We start from the raw sequence: 18,688 nt of genomic DNA, 5'->3' as shown, positions 1-18,688 counted from the left end.
ACGAAGAGAAAACGCATTAAGTCCCACTTCTTCACTCATTCTGTGACGATGGCTGATGGTCGCTCCCCGCCAGTGTCTGCAGAACCCACCGCTACCTAACGCAGAGCACGCACGGCCTACTGCCGCAACAGGACATAGGAATTAAAGGCATCTTTTCAGACTTTAAAGGGTATGAGGCACACAGGGAAGAAGGCTCGGAGGAAGTAGGAAGGGCATGGGGGGGCATGTCGGGAGATTCTGATCAAAGTGCATCATCTATACATGTATGAAAATGCCCAAGAATAAACATCAAATTACCGTTAAAAGGAAAACGGCTTTTCACACTGATAAAAGTTTCACCAGAAAGTGTACAATTTTAAGCAGGAAATTGAGTGGTCAGATTCAGAAACGATTATTAGAGGCTTTAGCATCCTGGCCCATGCGGATTCATAGGAAAGAATAGCAAGAACATTCCAGCAAAAACAGTGCAGCCATGGGAATGTGCTGAAATACAAGAGGGGCTCCCTCTCCCCAAGAGAGTGGTTCTCATCAGAACCTCCTCTTAATTTCACAGTCACCACGAAGACATAGATACTTCTTGCATTCATTGGGCAAGCCATGGGTTGTATAGGGCCTTGTGAAGGACACGGGCCTAGAAATTGGGCACTTTTCTTCATATGGGAAAATGCAGGTAAATAGTCAACATTCAACTATAATAAATGCAGCATCTCTAACCAAAATGGTTATCCAGTCAGTGACATTAAGAGAGACGCTTATTTCTACCAGTGCAAGCTTTCCTGTGAAGTTCAAGGAGCCCTATGATTTCCCAAAGAATGCCTAGATAGTATTCTCGTCTAGAAAGTCCACTAAAAAGGAGTTCAGATCCACGCAAGCAGCCTCAAAGCACAGCTCGAGGATGCTGTAGTTGACTCTTGCCATCTACGTGGCTGACAAGTCTTTACCAGGGATCCCTAGAACCCTCTGGGTCGGCATACAGCTCATGGTCCTGACCTTGTGGCAGACCTGCACCCCCATGGTCCTGACCTGGTGGCAGACCTGCACCCCAACATGGCTGCCTTTCCCATCTTTGCTCTCTGTACACTCTGCAAGCTCTCCTGGGGGACCCCACTTCTAGCCACCAGCTTGAGGCCTCCTCATCCAGGCTGCCTTGGCTCTGACCCCTTCTTCTGGGAAAGCCATTCCTGCTCAGCAGTAGCATGTGTAGGAGAAAGCAAGGATCATGTTTCCCAGTTTTATACCAAAATACCATCCCTACTGGCTAAACCCTGGCCGTCCAAAGCATATTCATTTCTCCTTAATCAACAACTTAAAATGCCAGTGCCCTGGGCTGTCGGATGGTATGAGCTCAAGTTGGGCTCGCTGCATCTAATAATAGCCAGGACTGAGAAGACAGGTCTGCAGGGGGCTGCGGTGTCAGGCTGCGAGCTTGGGCTGCGAGCTGCTCTCTCTCCCTCTTCTCTGCAGACTTGTCCCCTGACACTTGTACATGCGCACATTGCTTCTCTTCCTGTGCAGTTCCTGACGTCCGCTCTGCCTGAGGAATTCTGCCTCAGATGCAGCGAAGAGGAGATATTTGGTGTTCAAGGCCAAATATCCTTCTGCTCAAAAAAGAAAAAAAAAATCCCAAGGACTCACTCAATTTCCCCTTAGCTGTGGATGCTGCTAACTCCGCCCAGAGATTCTCAACCACGAATCTGTGGGAGCTTTTAATGTAATTGCGCACATATGCCAATCAGCGCTCCTCATCAGTAAGAACGGATGAAGTTTACAGTGTTGCTTAGTAGATGCATGTACACATACGCTGTAACTCACTTTCCCCTTGATCTCTGTAGGATTTTACATCTTGGTGAAAGCCACTCGGGACACCAAGCTCACTAACAGGCGTGAGCACAACGTGGCGCCAACTCCCAGGCTCGCTGCATCCCACTGAGCTGAGTCCTTGGTTTGTCTCTAACAAGAGCTGACACCGCCAGCTGTGAGGAACGTCACGCACTAAAAGGACAGTGGGACATAAAGTGCAATTAACCCCCGGAACTGGCAGAGCAGCAAAGCACCCTGGGAAGTTTTTCAGACTGTTGGTGCTGGGACTCAGTGGGAGAGTGAGTGCCTAGTATACATGAGGTCCCAGGTTCAAACCCCACTACTGCCTAAAGGAGAAGGACGGACGGACGGAAGGAAGGAAGGAAGGAAGGAAGGAAGGAAGGAAGGAAGGAAGGAAGGAAAGAAAAGAAAGAAAGAAAGAAAGGAGGGAGGGAGAGAGGGAGGGAGGGAGGGAGGGAGGGAGGGAGGAAGGAAGGAAGGAAGGAAAGAAAGAAGGAAAGAAAGAAAGAACCAGGGTAAGCTGACTGGGTGAGCCGAAGCCGGGCACAGCACCCATGGGGGCAGCTCCCACGGGCTGTGCCGATGACAGGAGCTGTCCTCTGTAACTGGGATGCATCCTGAGAAACAGCAGTTCCCAGCTTCAGAACTACCTGCCTCCCCATCCCACCACCCTGTGGCTCCCCCAGTCAATGGGCGGGGCCAGCAGGGTCCTACACACAGTGGTCCACAAGTGTCTATTAAATGCACAGAAAAGTTTCACAGAGAAAATGATACCAGGCGGTCTGAGAAACAACTGGGACTTGGTCATTAAAAATAAAAAATAAAAATAAAAAAATTCAGTTCCAAATAAACTACCCAGTATGTATGCCAGAGTCAGGTGAGCCAAGGAGCTCTAGTTGGGATGGTCTCCTGGGTGGCGCTGGCTCAGAGGTGGGGTGCGGCGTGACAGTGACCTACAAAGCAGAGTCACCTCTTCCTGGTCTCCACTTGTGGGTCCAGACATTTGTCTCTGGCGAGTTTCCTGAAATCGCTTCCTGGTGGGAGCATCCTGACTGACAGGTGTTGGCCTGGTTCCGATTCCTCTTAAGCCCACCTCACCCTTGGCCAAGAGACTGGGGAAGGAGGGCACCTCAGTTAACTCAAAGGCCTGGCAATCACGGTTCATCTGGGAAAAAGCCCAAATAATTAACCCCAGAAAACCAGGAATGCCTATTTTCTGATTCTGAAAAGATAAACCTGAAACTGGTTGAATTTTTTGCTCACAGCTCAGCACACAGGAGACGCTTGCCAAAGTCACTTCCTGATCGCCGCAGAACAGGGTGCGGTCCCCTCATGGTGGCGACTGCCCTGACCCACCTTCCCCTCCCACTGGGGTTCTGGTACCCTTTGGCTGAGCCAGGAGGCCGGGGCTCCCAGTACTGTATGGCCACCCACACACCGCCTAGAAGTTTCCTTCCCCAATTCACGTCTGGCCACACCCTCTCTTCTCTTCGCATATTTCTCCCTGCGGTGGCAAAGTCCCCAGACAGGGAGGGACAGTGAGCATCACAGTCTAGTGGCCCAGCTGTCCCTAGAGAGCACATGACAGCCTTGGGCCTGGTTGGAAAGAGGGAGGAATACACAGTGGTCTCAAGAGAAATAGGAAACGAGAACTTCCATCTGAAGTTGCACCATGGTGAACATCGGCTGGGCTCCATGAACAGAACCGGAACCTGCCGTCTGTGAAGGACCACTCCGGCAGCTGCTTACTACTGCCCAACGCATTCAAACCTTCTTAATGGGCAAGCCCTGCAGTGCGGGACTGGAGCGAACGCTCAGGAAGGGTCCACCGCACGGTGGTGGAGAAGCCAGCAACCTAATGCACTTAAAGAGCCCGAACGCTGGTGGCTGGAAAGGAATTCTGATTCAAGGTTTTAAAAAACAACAGCAGATAGGATGAAAGGGTGTGGGCACCTATGACCACTCTGGTCGCCTGGAGAATATTTGTTCGCGTGACTACTCATCCACAATGCTCACCCTGTTCTTCCTGCCGCTATATAAGCCTCAGGGAAAACATTTTTTTTTTTAAATGAAAGAAGTTGGCCAATTAAATTAAAAAAGACTCTGATCTTTTCTGGTTCTAACTGAGACGATCCACACCCTAACCCCATTGTTAGACAGACGCCAAACCCAGTTCTCTCCAGCCCTTCTCAGCTAGAAAACCGGCCTGGAAACTCACTGCTAACAGGTAAGCTCACAGGCTATGTGCTTTCTCTCAGGCCTCATGCTTGCCTGGCACCCACGCTACGGGCACTCTGGGCCGAACCTAGAACGAAACCCACAGGGCACGCACCTTCCAAGCAGGAGCGACGCAGAGGCGACAGAGAAGGGAGCAGGTGCTCTGCCTTCCCGTCCTAACACCCCTCAGAGAGAACCAACCCCGAGCCCCCCGGCCTCCATTACCTCCTTCTGCTGCCGCTCCAGCTCCTTCATGCGGATCTCTCGAGCCTCGGCGCGGGCTGCACGCTTCGCTGCAAGCCTGGCTTCCGCCTGAAACAGACCCAGAAACCTTATTAGAGAACAGACCAGGCACCTTCTGGGTACATAGTTAATGACACTGTGCAGAGAAAACCTTGTTTAGAGCTTAACAAGCATACAGCAGTGATTCACAGATGCACTCAAGAGGCAGGGTTGTCAGGAGTGGGAAGAACAGTGGCTGGGAGCCCAGGACCTCCTCCCTTACCAGTTAACTGGGGTCCACCAAAGTTCAAAAACACATTAAGGAAATTTCCAGAAACAATAATTACTGTGTTTTTAAAAATGTGCAATGCTGATCAAATGCATGATCGAATCCAGCGCCCTTTTGTTCTATCTTGCTCAAACGTTGACTCCCAGAGTTTCCACGTCTTATGCACTATCCCCCTGTTAGTTACCATCAGATCCACTCCAGCAACAGCCAGCACTTGTATTGGGGTTACACTCATTTCACTTAGCAATGGCCCCAAAGCACACGGGTTGTGATTCTGACAGTTTCCATATGCCCAAGAAGAGCCTAAGAAGTACTTCCTTTTAATAAAGAGGTGAAAGTTCCTGACTCAAAAAGGAAAGGATAATCACATGCGAAGATTGCCATGGTGCATTGTTAATGTTCTACTGTGCCCACTTTAGAAATAAAGTTATGTTGTAGGTACACGTGTCTAAGAAACACAGTCCGACAGAGTTTGCTATCACCTGCTGTCCCCCGAGGACAGGGGGGTGACTGTTGACCCCTCACTAAATGCCAGGGGAGCGCTGTTCTAAGTACTTCATTCCACTCCTAGACCTGGCTCAGTGTCAGAGCCAGGCAGCCCTGCAGGGCCCCAGTCTGGTGGCCTCATAGAGAGATCTACTCTCGCGACTCCTGCCCGGTCCCTCTTGACCTACCCTGACGCCCTGTGACCCCCCTCCCCTCTGCAGTGAGGGGAGCTCAGGTTCTCCTCAGGTAACCAGGAGCACAGTGGAGGGCTCTCAGTGGAGGGCTCTGGATGGTAGTGTCAGTCCTGGCATTAAAAGAACTATCTTCATCTAACAATCTTTAGGCCCCCAGCGCATCAGCCATCAGAACACAGTTGACTATGTCAACCAAGGGGTCACAGATGGCATTTTGACCCTGCTGCATGATGTCAGAGCATGGGAATGCTCTTATCTCGTGCAACCCAGAAGCTGGGGAGGTAAAAGGCAGAATGTTCTAGAATTCAGGTTCTCTGGTGTCAAGTCCCGCCTTCTTGGCAGGTAACTTCCTTTGATACACAGTCAATAATTCTTCTACCCACAGCTCTGGAGTTTTGTAATGTCTCATGTTCCCTAGGTCATTTTAATACAGCACTTTCTGGACCCAGCTAGCTAGTGGAGCCAGCCAGGAGCAAGAGCCGAAGCATGTTTGGATTTCTGAGCTGCATACTCCCACCAGGAGATAGGTCCTGGTGGCTGACCTGAATACTGCCTCCCTGAACACACACACACACACACACACACACACACACACACACACACACACACACAATCCCAGAAGACAAACTGATCTTTCTTTTTCTTCCCTCCCTTTTTATTATTTCACTTTTGATTCTTTGAAAAGACAAGGTCCTGCTATCTACACAGCCCAGGCCAGCCTCAAATTCACCATCCTCCTGCCTCAGCCCTGGCACCCTCTGCCATGCTGGGATTTCAGGAGCTCCCCATCACCCTATTTCAAGAGCTCACCACCACCATGCCTGGCCCTGGTATCTTTCAATTCTAATGAAAGTTGACTACTAAGATGAATCACAAGGGATTTCTTTCCAGCTTCCAAGGAATTGACTCTGTAACAGATTTTGCTTGTATGGTCCCTTATCAGTCCAAGTCCACGTCTTTCGAATCAAAGGGCATCCAGCACCGCAAGCTGATGGTGAGGCTGGAGCTGGAGCTGGGGCTGGAGCTGGGGTTGGAGCTAGCCCCTCACCCTAGCTGGACTAATTCTTGACACTGGGCCAAAGTCCCTAAATGGGGTCCACACACTTGAGCTTGTAGAGCCTGTCACAAGAACGCCCCCTTGGGACACAGTTCTCCATAAAGCCACCAGTCCTGCCTTGAGACGTCGAGGCTGACAAAGGAGCCACATGAATGAAGTCTGTTATGTGCCAGCTCTTCCTGATATCAAGTTTTAGAAGCTTAGTTTGTAATTCAATACAGCTTCAGGTCCTTGTAAACGCCACCATTCACGACACCCACATCTCTTACACTGCTCACATGACTTGTGGGGAGACAGAGCCTCACAGTACAGGAAGTGATGGCAATCATCTTGTTTCCTGGAACCTGCCCAACCAAACACCAGCAGACAGAGGAGCCGAACACTGACACTGATCCAAACCCTACTGTGACTGTGCATGTCTTCATTAGACAAAGCCTGCACTCAGTGGAGCTCATGCTAGCTTTAAGGCCTGCAGCCAGTGCTGCAGCAGCATGCTTCGTCCTATTCAGACACACTGCCAAGAAGAGCACCACACGGACAGGAGCTGGAGGATGATGGCCATGCATATGGTCTCTGTGGAGTCACCAGGGAAGGCTGGATGTGACCAAGTTGTGAAATGAACTGATGTATGAAGCAACCAAGGTCCATCAGGTGGCACCCAGGCTCAAGGTTCATCCCCAGTGCACAGAGCAAAGCCCAGGTCTGTCCTCAGTGTGCCAACTGTCCAGGTGGTTCTCAGGGTCAGCTGCCTTGGGCAGGTACTCCCGAGGTATGCTTTCCTGGGCAGCTGCTTTGCCAAAATACAAAACCATTGTGTGAGGTCACGGATGGATTTTAAAACTCTCCAAGTACATCCTTCCACTTGCTGCCCTTGGCCTGTTTGGGATTAGGGACAGTTTCCTGAGGAGCATTGGCAGGGACCTGCTGCCTCTCCTCCAGAGGCCCGATCCACCAGGGCTTTACAGGCCCCCTGCATGCCAGTGCTTGCCTAAGGGAAGGGATATTGCTGTGTGGGAGTACACGTATGCCTTGGGATATTTGACCCTCTTCAGTAGGTAGGAAGTTGGGGAAGGAAGGGATGGGGCACAGACCCCAAACCCAAGGTCACTGGCTGCTGGGAAGTAAACATGGTTGTGTTGATTGCTCTAGAAACCGTCCAGGTGTAGACCCATCCTGGCTCCTCAGCTTGGTTCACGGGCAGGGCACCGAGGTAGAGGGTGTCAGGACCAGGCTCCTGTGACAAGCCACAGGCTTGCTAGCTTCTTGGGGATTGTGAGAGCTGCTGGTTCAGGATGTGAGTTTCCTCTCCCCTTCTATGGTCCATGGCGGGCACTCCCCTAGCCGCTGTGGGCCCTGGCCCGGGAGCCTATAAACAGCTTTTATAGGCTGGGCTTTTAAATCGAGGCAGTTGGGGTGGGGACAGCTGGAAAGGGCCCCTAGATCACCAAAGTTGCCTATGACAATTCCACAATGCTGATCCTCGGACTCCAGACTCCCCTTTACGCATCATAAACCATCCTCAAATGCAAGAGTACGCCCACCTAGATGAGACATACAATCCAAGAACACATCCACCCTGGTGACACACACAATCCATGGACACACCCATCATGGGTGAGACACATATCCAAGGACACACCCACCCCGGGTAAGAAGGATGGCAAGGAGAGCCATAGAGAAGCACAAGTCTGACCCAATCAATGCCTCAGGTCTCCCACCTACTGTCCCCAATGCCAACCCCACAGCTTGCTGCAGGGTCCCTTGGCCAAGTGTCCAGTTCACTGGGCAGCTGCAGAAGTAATTTCTACTGAAATGCCTACTGTGGGCTGTACAGCCGTATGTGTGACAGTCCGGGGGACAGGCTGGCAAAGGCTTCAGAGAGCTGCTTGAGAAGTCAGTGGGATGTCTTGACTCTCAGTAAAGTATGCACTGGGGTGTCACTGAGCAATCTCCCTGGGCCACACAAGTATTTCTGAGGCTCCCGCCATGAAAGACTAGACACATGATCCGAAAAGTGTGTTCAGACAGGGTGGGTCTGCAGGAGGCCCATCCCTCACCTCCAGGGCACACCACCCTCAGTGAGTCCTTCAGCATCCAAGCTCTGCTCATGCCAGCCTGGGCCTTGAGGCTTTCCCGATACTCAGGCCCAGCAGAGAAGGTATGCATGCCAGGCCCTCTCACCCTGTGGTCATGGTACTGACACCAAAGGGTCCTGGAGTCTACAGAGAAGCTGGAAGGATGTACACCCATGGGTCACAGCTCTAAGGAAGTTCTTGAGAAAGGGGATTGAGACAGTTCTGGTCTCAGGTCACTTCCTCCACCAGACTGAGGAAGCCCTGGAGCCTGCAACGCCAGCTCCCACCTCTCCATCCACAGGCAGGCTCACTGTACATAGACAACATGCAGCTCAGTCCTGCAAGGTGCCTGGAGGTGGGATGCAACAGTCTCTAAGTTTCCAGAACTCCAGGCAGGCTGAGACCTCGGTCACAGATAGATGAGGGGCCCCAAGGACACCGCCACCTCCCTGGTCTGCTTCCTCAGATGCCACCTGGAAATGATGCCCCAATGGGGCTACTTAGACATAAAGATGTCACGAAAGATACATTTTGTTGAAGCCTCCAGGCTTTAGAATTGAGCAGAAATGGGAGTATTTTCATCAGGGCATATTTCATCACGACATAACAAATCTAAAGCCTTTTCAGAAAAGTTCTAAGGATGGAGTGAAAGTTCACTCATGTGAGTGCAACATGGGTAGCCCGCTGCTGAAGCCAAAAGTGGCACACACACTCGTGCACACACACACACACACACACACACACACACACACACACACACACACACACAAAGCTGGCTTGGCTTAGAAACAGGCAGAGGCCTCCCTCCTGGTGCGATCCACTCCCGAGAGAAGGAAGAAAAATCTTATGTGGGAGCTTGGAAATCCTGGTGTGCGCCCACCCACACCCATGTTAACATGGCTGACAAACACATGGTGGTTTCCAGATGGGGTGGAGGTTACAAAGTGACAGAAGCCCTTTCCTGAGTTGCCTTGGTTACAGGAAGTAGCAACAGCTACCAACTTTTGTTTCTACGGAAACCCCCACAGCTTATATTCCTCGGACTCTAAAAACAGTCTGCTGTTGAGTGCAGCCAAGGGGATGTACGGTGGAACAGGAAAGGGCAGGCACTAGCTGGGCACCTCTGGAACAATGACCACGGCTGGCCACCGTTCCACCGACCCACTGCCCATGTCCCTCAGCTACCACCTGTCTCATCCCATTCTTAAAAGAAGTGTTTATCGTTCCAGAACCTTCCTAGCTCTGTCTCCCATGAGGCCCCCAGGAGCAAGGGAACCTGCTCTTTATGGCTGTGACTGTGAGCCAGGACACAGTGGGGCTACCTGTCAGTGCAGAGGGGCACTGGAAATAAATGCTGAGGAATCGTGGCCTTCAGGGTGAGGCCAGGCTGACCAGCCATCTTGCTTTCTGACAGGACCACACTGGGAAGGGCTTGCCATTGGTTACTCAGGCAGGTGGAAAGAGCAAGGTGGAATTTATACAGACTGAACGTACACGTTTTGCAGCTCAAACTACACCGCTACCCTGTGAATGATGTCAACCTGTTTAGTGAGGGAAATGCTCCAGCTGTGGTGATGAACGCCTGTAACATCAGCATTTGGCTGCGGGGGGTGGGGGTGGGGTTGTGAATCAGATGGATCATGAGTTCAAGGCCAGTCTAGGCTACTTGAGATCCTGTCTCACAAAACAACAGGAGAATGGAAGTTTGAGAAGAGTGTACTAGGCTCTGCTCAGTACTTCCTCAAGGGCCGGGGGCTGGCTCAGAATGGCTGATCACAGACAGTAAGATTAAGTATGGCGTTACGGGGTCTTAGTATAACATATCCATGTCAGTCTGCAGTTAAAGAGATGAGGTCAGTCTCAGATCTATGTAAACATCTAACTAGCGCTCCTGAGGTAGGCTTTTCTCTATAAACACACAGTGCTACAAACTACCTTTACTTATTTCGTGTGTTTGTGTGTGTGTGTGTGTGTGTGTGTGTGTGTGTGTGTGTGTGTGTGTGTGTGTGTGTAAACCAGAGGCCAACTTCAGTGTCTTCCCCAATCACTATTTTTTGATACAGGGTCTCTCACTGACCCTGGAGCTCACCGGTTTGACCAGACTGGCTGGCCAGCAAGCTCCAGGGATCCTTCCCAGCACTGGGATTACAGGTGTGCCAAGCCAAACGCTTACTTGGGTACAGGGACTCCAAACTCAGGTCCTTGTGCTTGAGTTATAAGCACTTGACTGTGTCCCTGAGCACCGTTTGGTGGCACTCAGCCACACTGGCCATGCCTGCCCTGGTGGGACTCAGAGTCGGCTCACAAGATCAATGGGGCTCAGGTTCCACAGCACACTGGAAGGGATACAGGGCAGAGAGCTAAAGGCTGACATCCAACTTCTTTTGTATAATTTCTTTAAAGAAACACTATCAAAATTAGCTAAGGTGAATTACAATCTCTAAAAATATCCTTCACTGAAAAATCAGTTACTTTATTGCTCCTAGCTAGACCCACAGGCTCCAAGGAGGTGCGACACTGCTCTGTGCTTGAGGGACGCCCAAGGCTGTGTTGAGGATTCTCATGGGAGCAGAGTTCTGGGGTGGAGAGGGGGGCTGCATGGGTGTGAGTTCTACCACAGTTCTGGGACACAGCTTGGCAACTGAGTTGCAAACATCTTCTCCATAGAGAAGAAAGAGCTAGGCTACACCATCTCTAAGAGAAACAGGCTTCTTCCGGACCAAGATGCTTGTCTAACACACATGACGTCCTAGGTCACAGCTGGCACTGTGGGGGTTGGGGACAATACACATCACACTGGCAACACCAAAGCCAAAACCGAGGACTTGCAGGGTTAACCGAAGAGGGCCACTTCCCTTCAGGACCCTCATCTGGGCTCTCCTCCCTCACCTCTGTCTGTTCCAGTCTGGACGGTTCCCTGAAATCCACTCCTAAGGTTTCATCAACTGTCGACACTGTTCTTTCTAAGAATAAGCCTGAAAACTGCAGACCCCAGACACGGGGTAACAGCTTGTAACAACTTGTGGCAGAATTCTGTCCACCAAGCAAAACAGCTGCCGTCTCCTCAAGGAGGCTTTGCCTGCCTGCACGATCTAGCTGAGTGTTGACATTCCTTAATGGGGAGGGGGTGGAAAAGTCACTGGAGAGTCCTACCACTCCCCCCAGTCATGTGTGCGCAATTCTGTCCTAATTGAACATGGCTGGGGAGGGGTGAGGGAGAGAGTGGGAGGGGGTTGTGTCTCAGGAGGTGCTACATGGGCCAGAGAACGTCCATCTAAAGGGGCTCCATCTATGCGGCCTTGGGGAAGCCATCATTCATGCTGGGAAAAGGCTTTCCAAGGCAGCTGCTTTGGAGTCAGCCACGATCCTTCACCCAGGATCTCTGTAAGTAAGCCAAATCAATGCTTTGGTTCCCCAGGTTGAACTTCAGTGAAATGGTACTCTGATTTGTGGATGGGACCTTGGACCTTGGATGGAACATTGTTTACGTCTCCTCAGGCAGGGAATTCTCACAACGCATCACTTCTTGTAGTCAATCAACATTCCTGGAAACAGCTATGGAAGAGGCCATGAACTTGTGATCTGGGTGGAGGTGGAGAGGCGCCACACAATCTCCAAGCTAAAGGTTTGAGCCAAGGTGGTGTGTGATTGGCAGAGACTTGGAGTATAACTCAGCTGTGCTTGCCGGCATGAGCCGAGGCCCCGAGTTCAATCCCACAAAACAAAGACTCACAAATAACATCGAAAATGCCAGTACAACTTGAAAAACAGCAAAATAACCATCTTCCATTTCCACGATTCTCTATCTTATTTAGAAAAATTAACTCCACTTAACATTGTCTCCTGTGAAAATGACCAGACACAGAAGAAGGTGTGTGGTATCACAAGCTCGTACCCCAGCACTTCGGAGTCAGAAGTGGGAGGGTCAGGACAGACCACTGTCAACTGCCTGAGACCTGCGTCAAAAAAGGAGTGTGGGGGGTGGGGTAGCGGAGTGATGACACCTCAGGGCTGCCCAGAGAAGCTGATGGCGGTGTTGACAGCTACTGCGGTGGAGGTGACTGGCTGCGCATTTGCTCCCCGCCAGGCGGGCCCAAAGCACTGTATACAGTGGTGCCAGAGTCAGCACGGGTTCCAAGCCAGCTGACCAGGGGTCTGCATGGTCCACCACCTGTCTGGGGGGACTCAGCAAGCCGCATGTGCTCTGTACCTGTAAATCGGAGATAACTGTCTAGTCCTATGGCTGACCTAGGCTCCATAAACCTCACCAGGCTGGTTCAGCGGGGGCCTGCTACGCTGAGCTACTTTTACTACTATGAAGTGTCTTCTGTGACAGCTGCCGACGGAGGGAGGGAGAGGCTTGAATGCAGTTCACAGCAAGCTCAGCCATGCAAGACAAGCGCCCGGGCCCTAGGGAGGTTGCAGTGAGGGAGGGTGAACTCCCACCCACACCTCACGCCCACTCCTTACCCTGCTTCCTCTGAGAAAATCTCCCCACCCCCCACGCCTGCCACACACACACACACACACACACACACACACACACACACACACACATTGCCTTGCCCCACACATGGGTCAGAACCGACGCTGTAAGCCAAATATGGTGGCCTTTACCTGCTGCAATGCAACCCCAGCCCCCCGGAAGTGAGGCAAGAGGATCACAACTATGCAGAAAGTCTGGCCCACACACTAAAAACCTGTGCCCCAAAAAGTAAGCTAACATAAAAATGATGGGTCAGCAAGACGGCTCAGTGTGTAAAGACACTGGGCATGAAATCATGATGACCTGAGTTCAATCCCTGGGACCCTTAATGTCACAAGGTTGTCCCCTGGCTGCTACACATATGCTGACACACACACCCGTTCCCCTCCAATAAAATAAGAAATAAGAATAAAAATTACTCGCCGGGCAGTGGTGGCACACGCCTTTAATCCCAGCACTCGGGAGGCAGAGGCAGGCGGATCTCGAGTTCGAGGCCAGCCAGGGCTACAGAGTGAGTTCCAGGAAAGGTGTAAAGCTACACAGAGAAACCTTGCCTCGAAAAAAAAAATTTACTTAATACACACACACACACACACACACACACACACACACACACACACACACACACACACACACAGGACTGGAGAGAGATATGGCTCAGCAGTTAAAGGGCACTTGTTGATAAATCTTGAGGACCAGAGTTCAGATCCCAGAACCCACCTTAGGCTGGGAGAATGAAGAGACCCTCCCAATCACCTGTAACTACAGCTCCAAGAGATCTGCCGTGGTCTTCTGGCATCCTTCACTCACATGTGCAATGCACATACCCACACACACACATATAAAAAGTAAAACTAGATCTGAACCAAAAAGAAACTGCTACTTTGAAGAAAAAAAAAAATCTCCATTAGACAAGTGAGATGACATTGAAAGTGAACTCTCCTTCCAGTAACTTAGGTGAGTCACTAATTCATCATAAGTAGCCATACTCAGATTCAAGGGAAACCAGCCCGTCTCACCGTGGAACACACACTAGCACGGCATGGCTTAGTTGTTTTTGGTGTTGTCTCTGCCTTTATTGGTGGTTCTGGAATTTGCCCCTGAGGCAAGTGACTGTAGCAGTAGTCACTTGGCAATTCTGAATCAATTCTAGGGTGTATTCACACTGTTTGGCTTAATTTGGGAGAAGAGTCAATTCATTTAACTACATCTACTGTCCCAAGTCCATCTAAAGGAAGTCCCTAAGTACCCCAAGTCCACCTTAAGAAAGTAAGCCTCCTTCTTTAAAACACAAACCAGAACTGGTGGCCTCCAGTAAAAGCAGTCAGGTACTAAAGCCACCCCTCACCTCCACCCCCACCCCAAAGCTGCAAGGCATGGTCTCTGGGCTCTGAGGTTAATCCTTTAGATTGAATGGAATTTTGGGAACTCTGGCATCTGAGTAACCGGTCAAGAACAGCTCCAATGCTGAGTCACACAGCCTGATTTTTCTGGGATGAGCCATAACTCCGGTACATTGCCTTTTGGGGAGCAAATACGTGGTACCAATGCCTGGTCCGGTTCTGCCCGACTCACTGTGAATCTCACTCTGGTGGCTTGAATGCCAGCCAGTCAACCGTGCAGAGAGAGGGCCACCATAAATAACTCTGTTTCTCGCTCTCACTGGGAGTAGGTGGTGGCTGGACCCCCCAGTTTATGCAGTTTGCGAAGGAGGCTTCTGCTATGTGCGTTGTTAGGCTAAACAGAAACTGACCCAGAGAAAAAGGGAAATTTGGTCTCCAGTGTCACCCAAGGATACTACAAGTAACGACATCTGTTTCCATCTTAGTTCCTGGTCTTTTTTACTGCATGTCGTGGTCTCCTGTCCCGGGAAAGTTTCAGCTCAGGAGCTGACACTGGAATGGCCAGGTAGCCTGTAGCCTCTGCCTGGGATAAGCCTGACTCCAGCAGTGATGGGGAAACAGCTGACCTGTGCCCCATCAGCAAGTACCATGGAAGCAGGGGGCCCGAGAGGAAGCAGGGGCCCGAGGTGAGCAGGGCGCCCGAGGTGACTGACACCTGACACATGGCTTTCAAGGTCTCTATGCTTCCCAAGCCAGGAAGCGCATGAAGTCAACCTCAAGTACAAGTGTTTCAAAGTCAACCTCCATCAGTCTGCAGGGGTGGCTGAGGTGCCTTTGGGGAGGGCAGGGGGAGGGGAGGGAGGGAGGAAGGGAGGGGGAGAGAATTCAAAGGGTGCTTGGGACACGGACGGACACACACACACACACACACACACACACACACAGTAATAAGTCAGGCTAAAAAACTGAAGCAAATAGCTTCAGAGCTACAACTCAAAAGAAAAGAACTTACTATTTTTATCTCGGCTACTCAGGGAAACAACACATTTTAAATGTCAGTCCATATCCCCAGTTCCAAAACCAACAGGTTCCCGTGACAGGGGCTCTATTGGGATACAATGTCATCTACAAAGTTCATGTTTGAGAACCCCGCGACTGAGTTTCAAAACAAAACAAACATCTAGTGTTTTAGGTAAGTTTACGCTTTTTGTGTAGGGTTGCGCTCCTAGTAGCCTGGCTGCTTCCTGCCTGTGGGCCGTGAACTGCACACGGCGGGTACAGCTAACTTCTACCCTTCTATCAGGATCCTTGCCCTAGTATGGACTGGCTCCTCTCAGGGTCAGAGCTCATCAGTGTGTGGTGGAAAGAGGCCAGAGTTAACACAACCTCAGCAACACAGAGACGTTACAGAAGTTTAAGAAGAATGCCAGTTTGGGGCTGGAGAGACGGTTGCTGGCTGCTCTTCCCAAGTACCAGGGTTCGATCTCTGACACCTACATGCTGGCTCACACCTGTCTATAACTCCAGTCCAGGGGATCTGAAGGCCTCTTCTGGAACCAGGCAGGAAGGGGAGCATGGGCACCCATGTAACCAGAGTACCCACACATTAAAAAAAGAAAGAAAGAAAAAGACAGTTTCCACCGTGGCTGTGGAGCCTCGGACTTCTCACCAGCAGACCTGCCTAGCACCCCTCAACACTGCTGTCTCCCCTCCTTTTCTCCTTTTTTATTTGTGGTGCTGAGGCCTCGAACACAGAGTCAGGCAAGCACTCTACTACTGAGTTAAATCCTCGGCCTTCAGAGTTTTCTGTGTGTTTGGAATCAGGGTCTGGCTATGCCCAGGCTGGCCCAGAACTGGAGTTCTTTCTGACCCAGCCCTTGAGTGCCGCTGTCGCAGGCGTCCAGGCATGCATCCCACACTCCGCGCCAATCATGCCCTTCGTCTTAGCTCTGGACCCAGGAGGTCACGCTGTCTGTCCTTCCTTTTGGTCACCTTGTCCTCTCACAACCATTTAACCCAGCCCTTGTCACCGGGAGACCCTTGCTCCTACGGGCCAGGGACACTCACTGCAGAACACAAAAGCCATTCTGTAATGCTCACTGCTGGTCTCCAGTACATGCTCAACCCAGGGTCCAAGGCAGCTGGGTGGCCCCCCTTCTAACACACCGGCCATTGTCATACCCCTGCAGACTTCCTGCCCAACAGGCCATTAGCCTCATAAACAAGGGCCGCATTTTGTTTCTTTTTCTCTGTTCTCCTTTAACGAAGTTTCTGCAACTGTTTTGTAAACCTCTTAAAGATTCATAATTTCCTTCCAGAATTTTCTAGGACCAAATAGGCTCCAGAATTCAGCATTGCTAGATTTCAATAGGGTAAGAGGAGGCATAAACCATATTTTGTGAGGTAGCAGTCCCTTATCAAATGCATGGAGAGGGCTTTAGAGCAACGGTTGAAGGTTTCATTACATTAAGGAGAGAAAGAAAGGCTAAAAATAGACTTGTCCAGGACAGGGCAGGGCTCACTGCTAGATGAATTCTGCCATAATCTTACATATAAACATCCATGCACTCTTTAGTGCTCTGTGCTTCCTGGATTCTGGAAGGGATGGTGGGATTGACTGGCCCAATGAGAACTTGGAAGAGGACCTGGTTCCAGCCTCCGGCTGCCGGGCAGTAGCTTGCTTGGATCCCAGGCAGGCTCCCGTTATTGGACTGAGTAGCGGGACCTGTGCCTGGCGTCTTGCAGTTGGTGGTGGAGTCCCCATCTCTTGGGCCTTCCCCTGCCGTCCTTACGTGCTGTTTCGGTGTTCGGCTGTTTCTTCCTCCCTCTGCTCAGGACTCTGGCACTTGGTTCCTGTATGTTAGAACAAGCCCGGGGCTGACTTCCTCCCCACTCTTGCCTTCTATGGTGTGTGCCTGGGCCTCGGTTACAAACATCACTGTTTCGGAAGCTCTCCCTCTGCCCTGAAGAGGGTTCCAAAGTGGCCCTGCTGGTTCCTTCCCTAGGCCCATGGGGTGCAGACTAGCTCCAAAAGCCCGAATGACTGCCAAAACTTAAGTGAAGGCATAGGACAAGCACAGGGAGGGAAAACCAGTCCTCATTGGAATCAGAGCTTACACCTTCCCAGCATTTCCTAGGAGGCTCCCCCAGTCAAACAAAGCAGCCTCACTGTGACTGTCCCACAAACACCAACTACAGGATTAGCTCCTACCTGGTGAATGAGTGACCGGCGCTCACGCTTTTATCAAGGACTCACAAAAACCTGACAAAGTGGGAACCTTGGGTCTCCTTCTTCCTCTAGGACTAACTCCATAAAACCCATTGTTTCAAAGAGCACCTTTTACTTTTAAATATTCCCATTCACAAGCAACCACAGCGATGGGCGAGGTGGGGAGGTGCCGGCCTGTAAGCGCAGCACGGGAGAGGTTGAGAAAGGTGGATCCCGAATTTAAGGCTAGTTTGTGTTACATAGTCTAATCCCATCTCAACTCCCAGCCCTCAAAACACAACCATGAGCTCCGGGCAGTATAACAACCAAAGGTTCCCAACTCACTGGTGCCCAATTTTAAGAGCAAACTACTCCTTATCCACAATCCAAGTGAAACACCAGAGACCGACACCCGGTAAAGTGGTTTGGGGGCCCTAGATCCTTGAGGGAGGTGTTCCTAAGGTCACGAGTCTGCATTGCCCTCCAAGCCGCTCCAGGCAAGGTGGTGACTCCCGAAGAGGACCCAGTTCCTAGGCGCTGTACTTTGTGAAATACCAAACTAGCAGTTCCCTGTGAAACTCTACACCACACTCCTCAGATCTCAGATCTCGGTTGGATCCAGGCCAGAGCCAGTCAGCTGGGCAGAACCTGCCTGGAGACCATCATCACCAGGGGCGGAGAGAGAGACCATGCTCCTTTTCGTCCTTGAGAGGGGCGTTGGGACGTAAAACGTACTTTTCAGAGCGCCACCTGCAGATACCTTGCACTCAGCCAACCACCTGTCCGTAGGCAGAGCCTGCCCTACAATCAGGATTTTCCAGTGGCTCTGACAGAGCCCACTTGCCTCTGCCCCAGCTGGATCGCTGCAGCTGAGGAGGGGACCACTGCCCTTGGCCTTAGAGCCACACTGGGAACCCCAGCTCTGCGGGGGGCCGCGGGTAGGCGCAGGACGGAACCGCGTGTTCCCCTTACCAGTCTTTGCGCTTCTGGACTCAGACAGTCGATTTCCTGGTTTTGTGCGCCCGCCGGGGTGGTCATGTTGCCGGAGTGCAGACCAACTTCCCACCCGTGAGTTCGCGCCGCAGACCCGCTCAGTCGGAGGGCTCTCAGCGTGGCCACATTTCCGGACTCAGGACAGCCGTCCAGGCAGAAGCAGAACTCGCGAAGATCCCCTTGGCACACAAGAAGCCCGGACACCCGGCTCCGTGGTTCCCCAGCTGGGGTGCGGCCGGTAGGGCGGGACGCAGGTGGCCCCGGGCCGGGGGTGGGGGTGGCAAGAAAGGAGCCCGG

General features: G+C 51.4%; 1 protein-coding gene across 50 annotated transcripts in view; it reads right to left on the bottom strand.

Annotated features, from left to right (window-relative positions):
* The window catches only part of Lrrfip1 (LRR binding FLII interacting protein 1), a 132,310-nt gene that overhangs the window by 57,676 nt on the left and 55,946 nt on the right, over positions 1–18,688 (bottom strand). For 40 of the 50 annotated variants that reach the window (XM_076549584.1, XM_042259838.2, XM_076549579.1 and 37 more), the window contains exon 2: positions 4,264–4,350. In XM_076549584.1, the coding sequence (XP_076405699.1) occupies positions 4,264–4,350 (87 nt within the window). Of the gene's footprint in view, positions 1–4,263; positions 4,351–18,370; positions 18,644–18,688 lie in introns of those variants that run through there. The other 10 variants (XM_042259816.2, XM_076549570.1, XM_042259818.2 and 7 more) reach the window with 7 other exon arrangements.

The sequence above is a fragment of the Peromyscus maniculatus genome, chromosome 13 (genome assembly GCF_049852395.1).
Source record: "Peromyscus maniculatus bairdii isolate BWxNUB_F1_BW_parent chromosome 13, HU_Pman_BW_mat_3.1, whole genome shotgun sequence".
Lineage (NCBI taxonomy): Eukaryota > Metazoa > Chordata > Mammalia > Rodentia > Cricetidae > Peromyscus > Peromyscus maniculatus.
The sequence above is the reverse complement of the archived record's forward strand: the minus strand, read 5'-3'. Positions and strand labels throughout refer to the sequence as shown.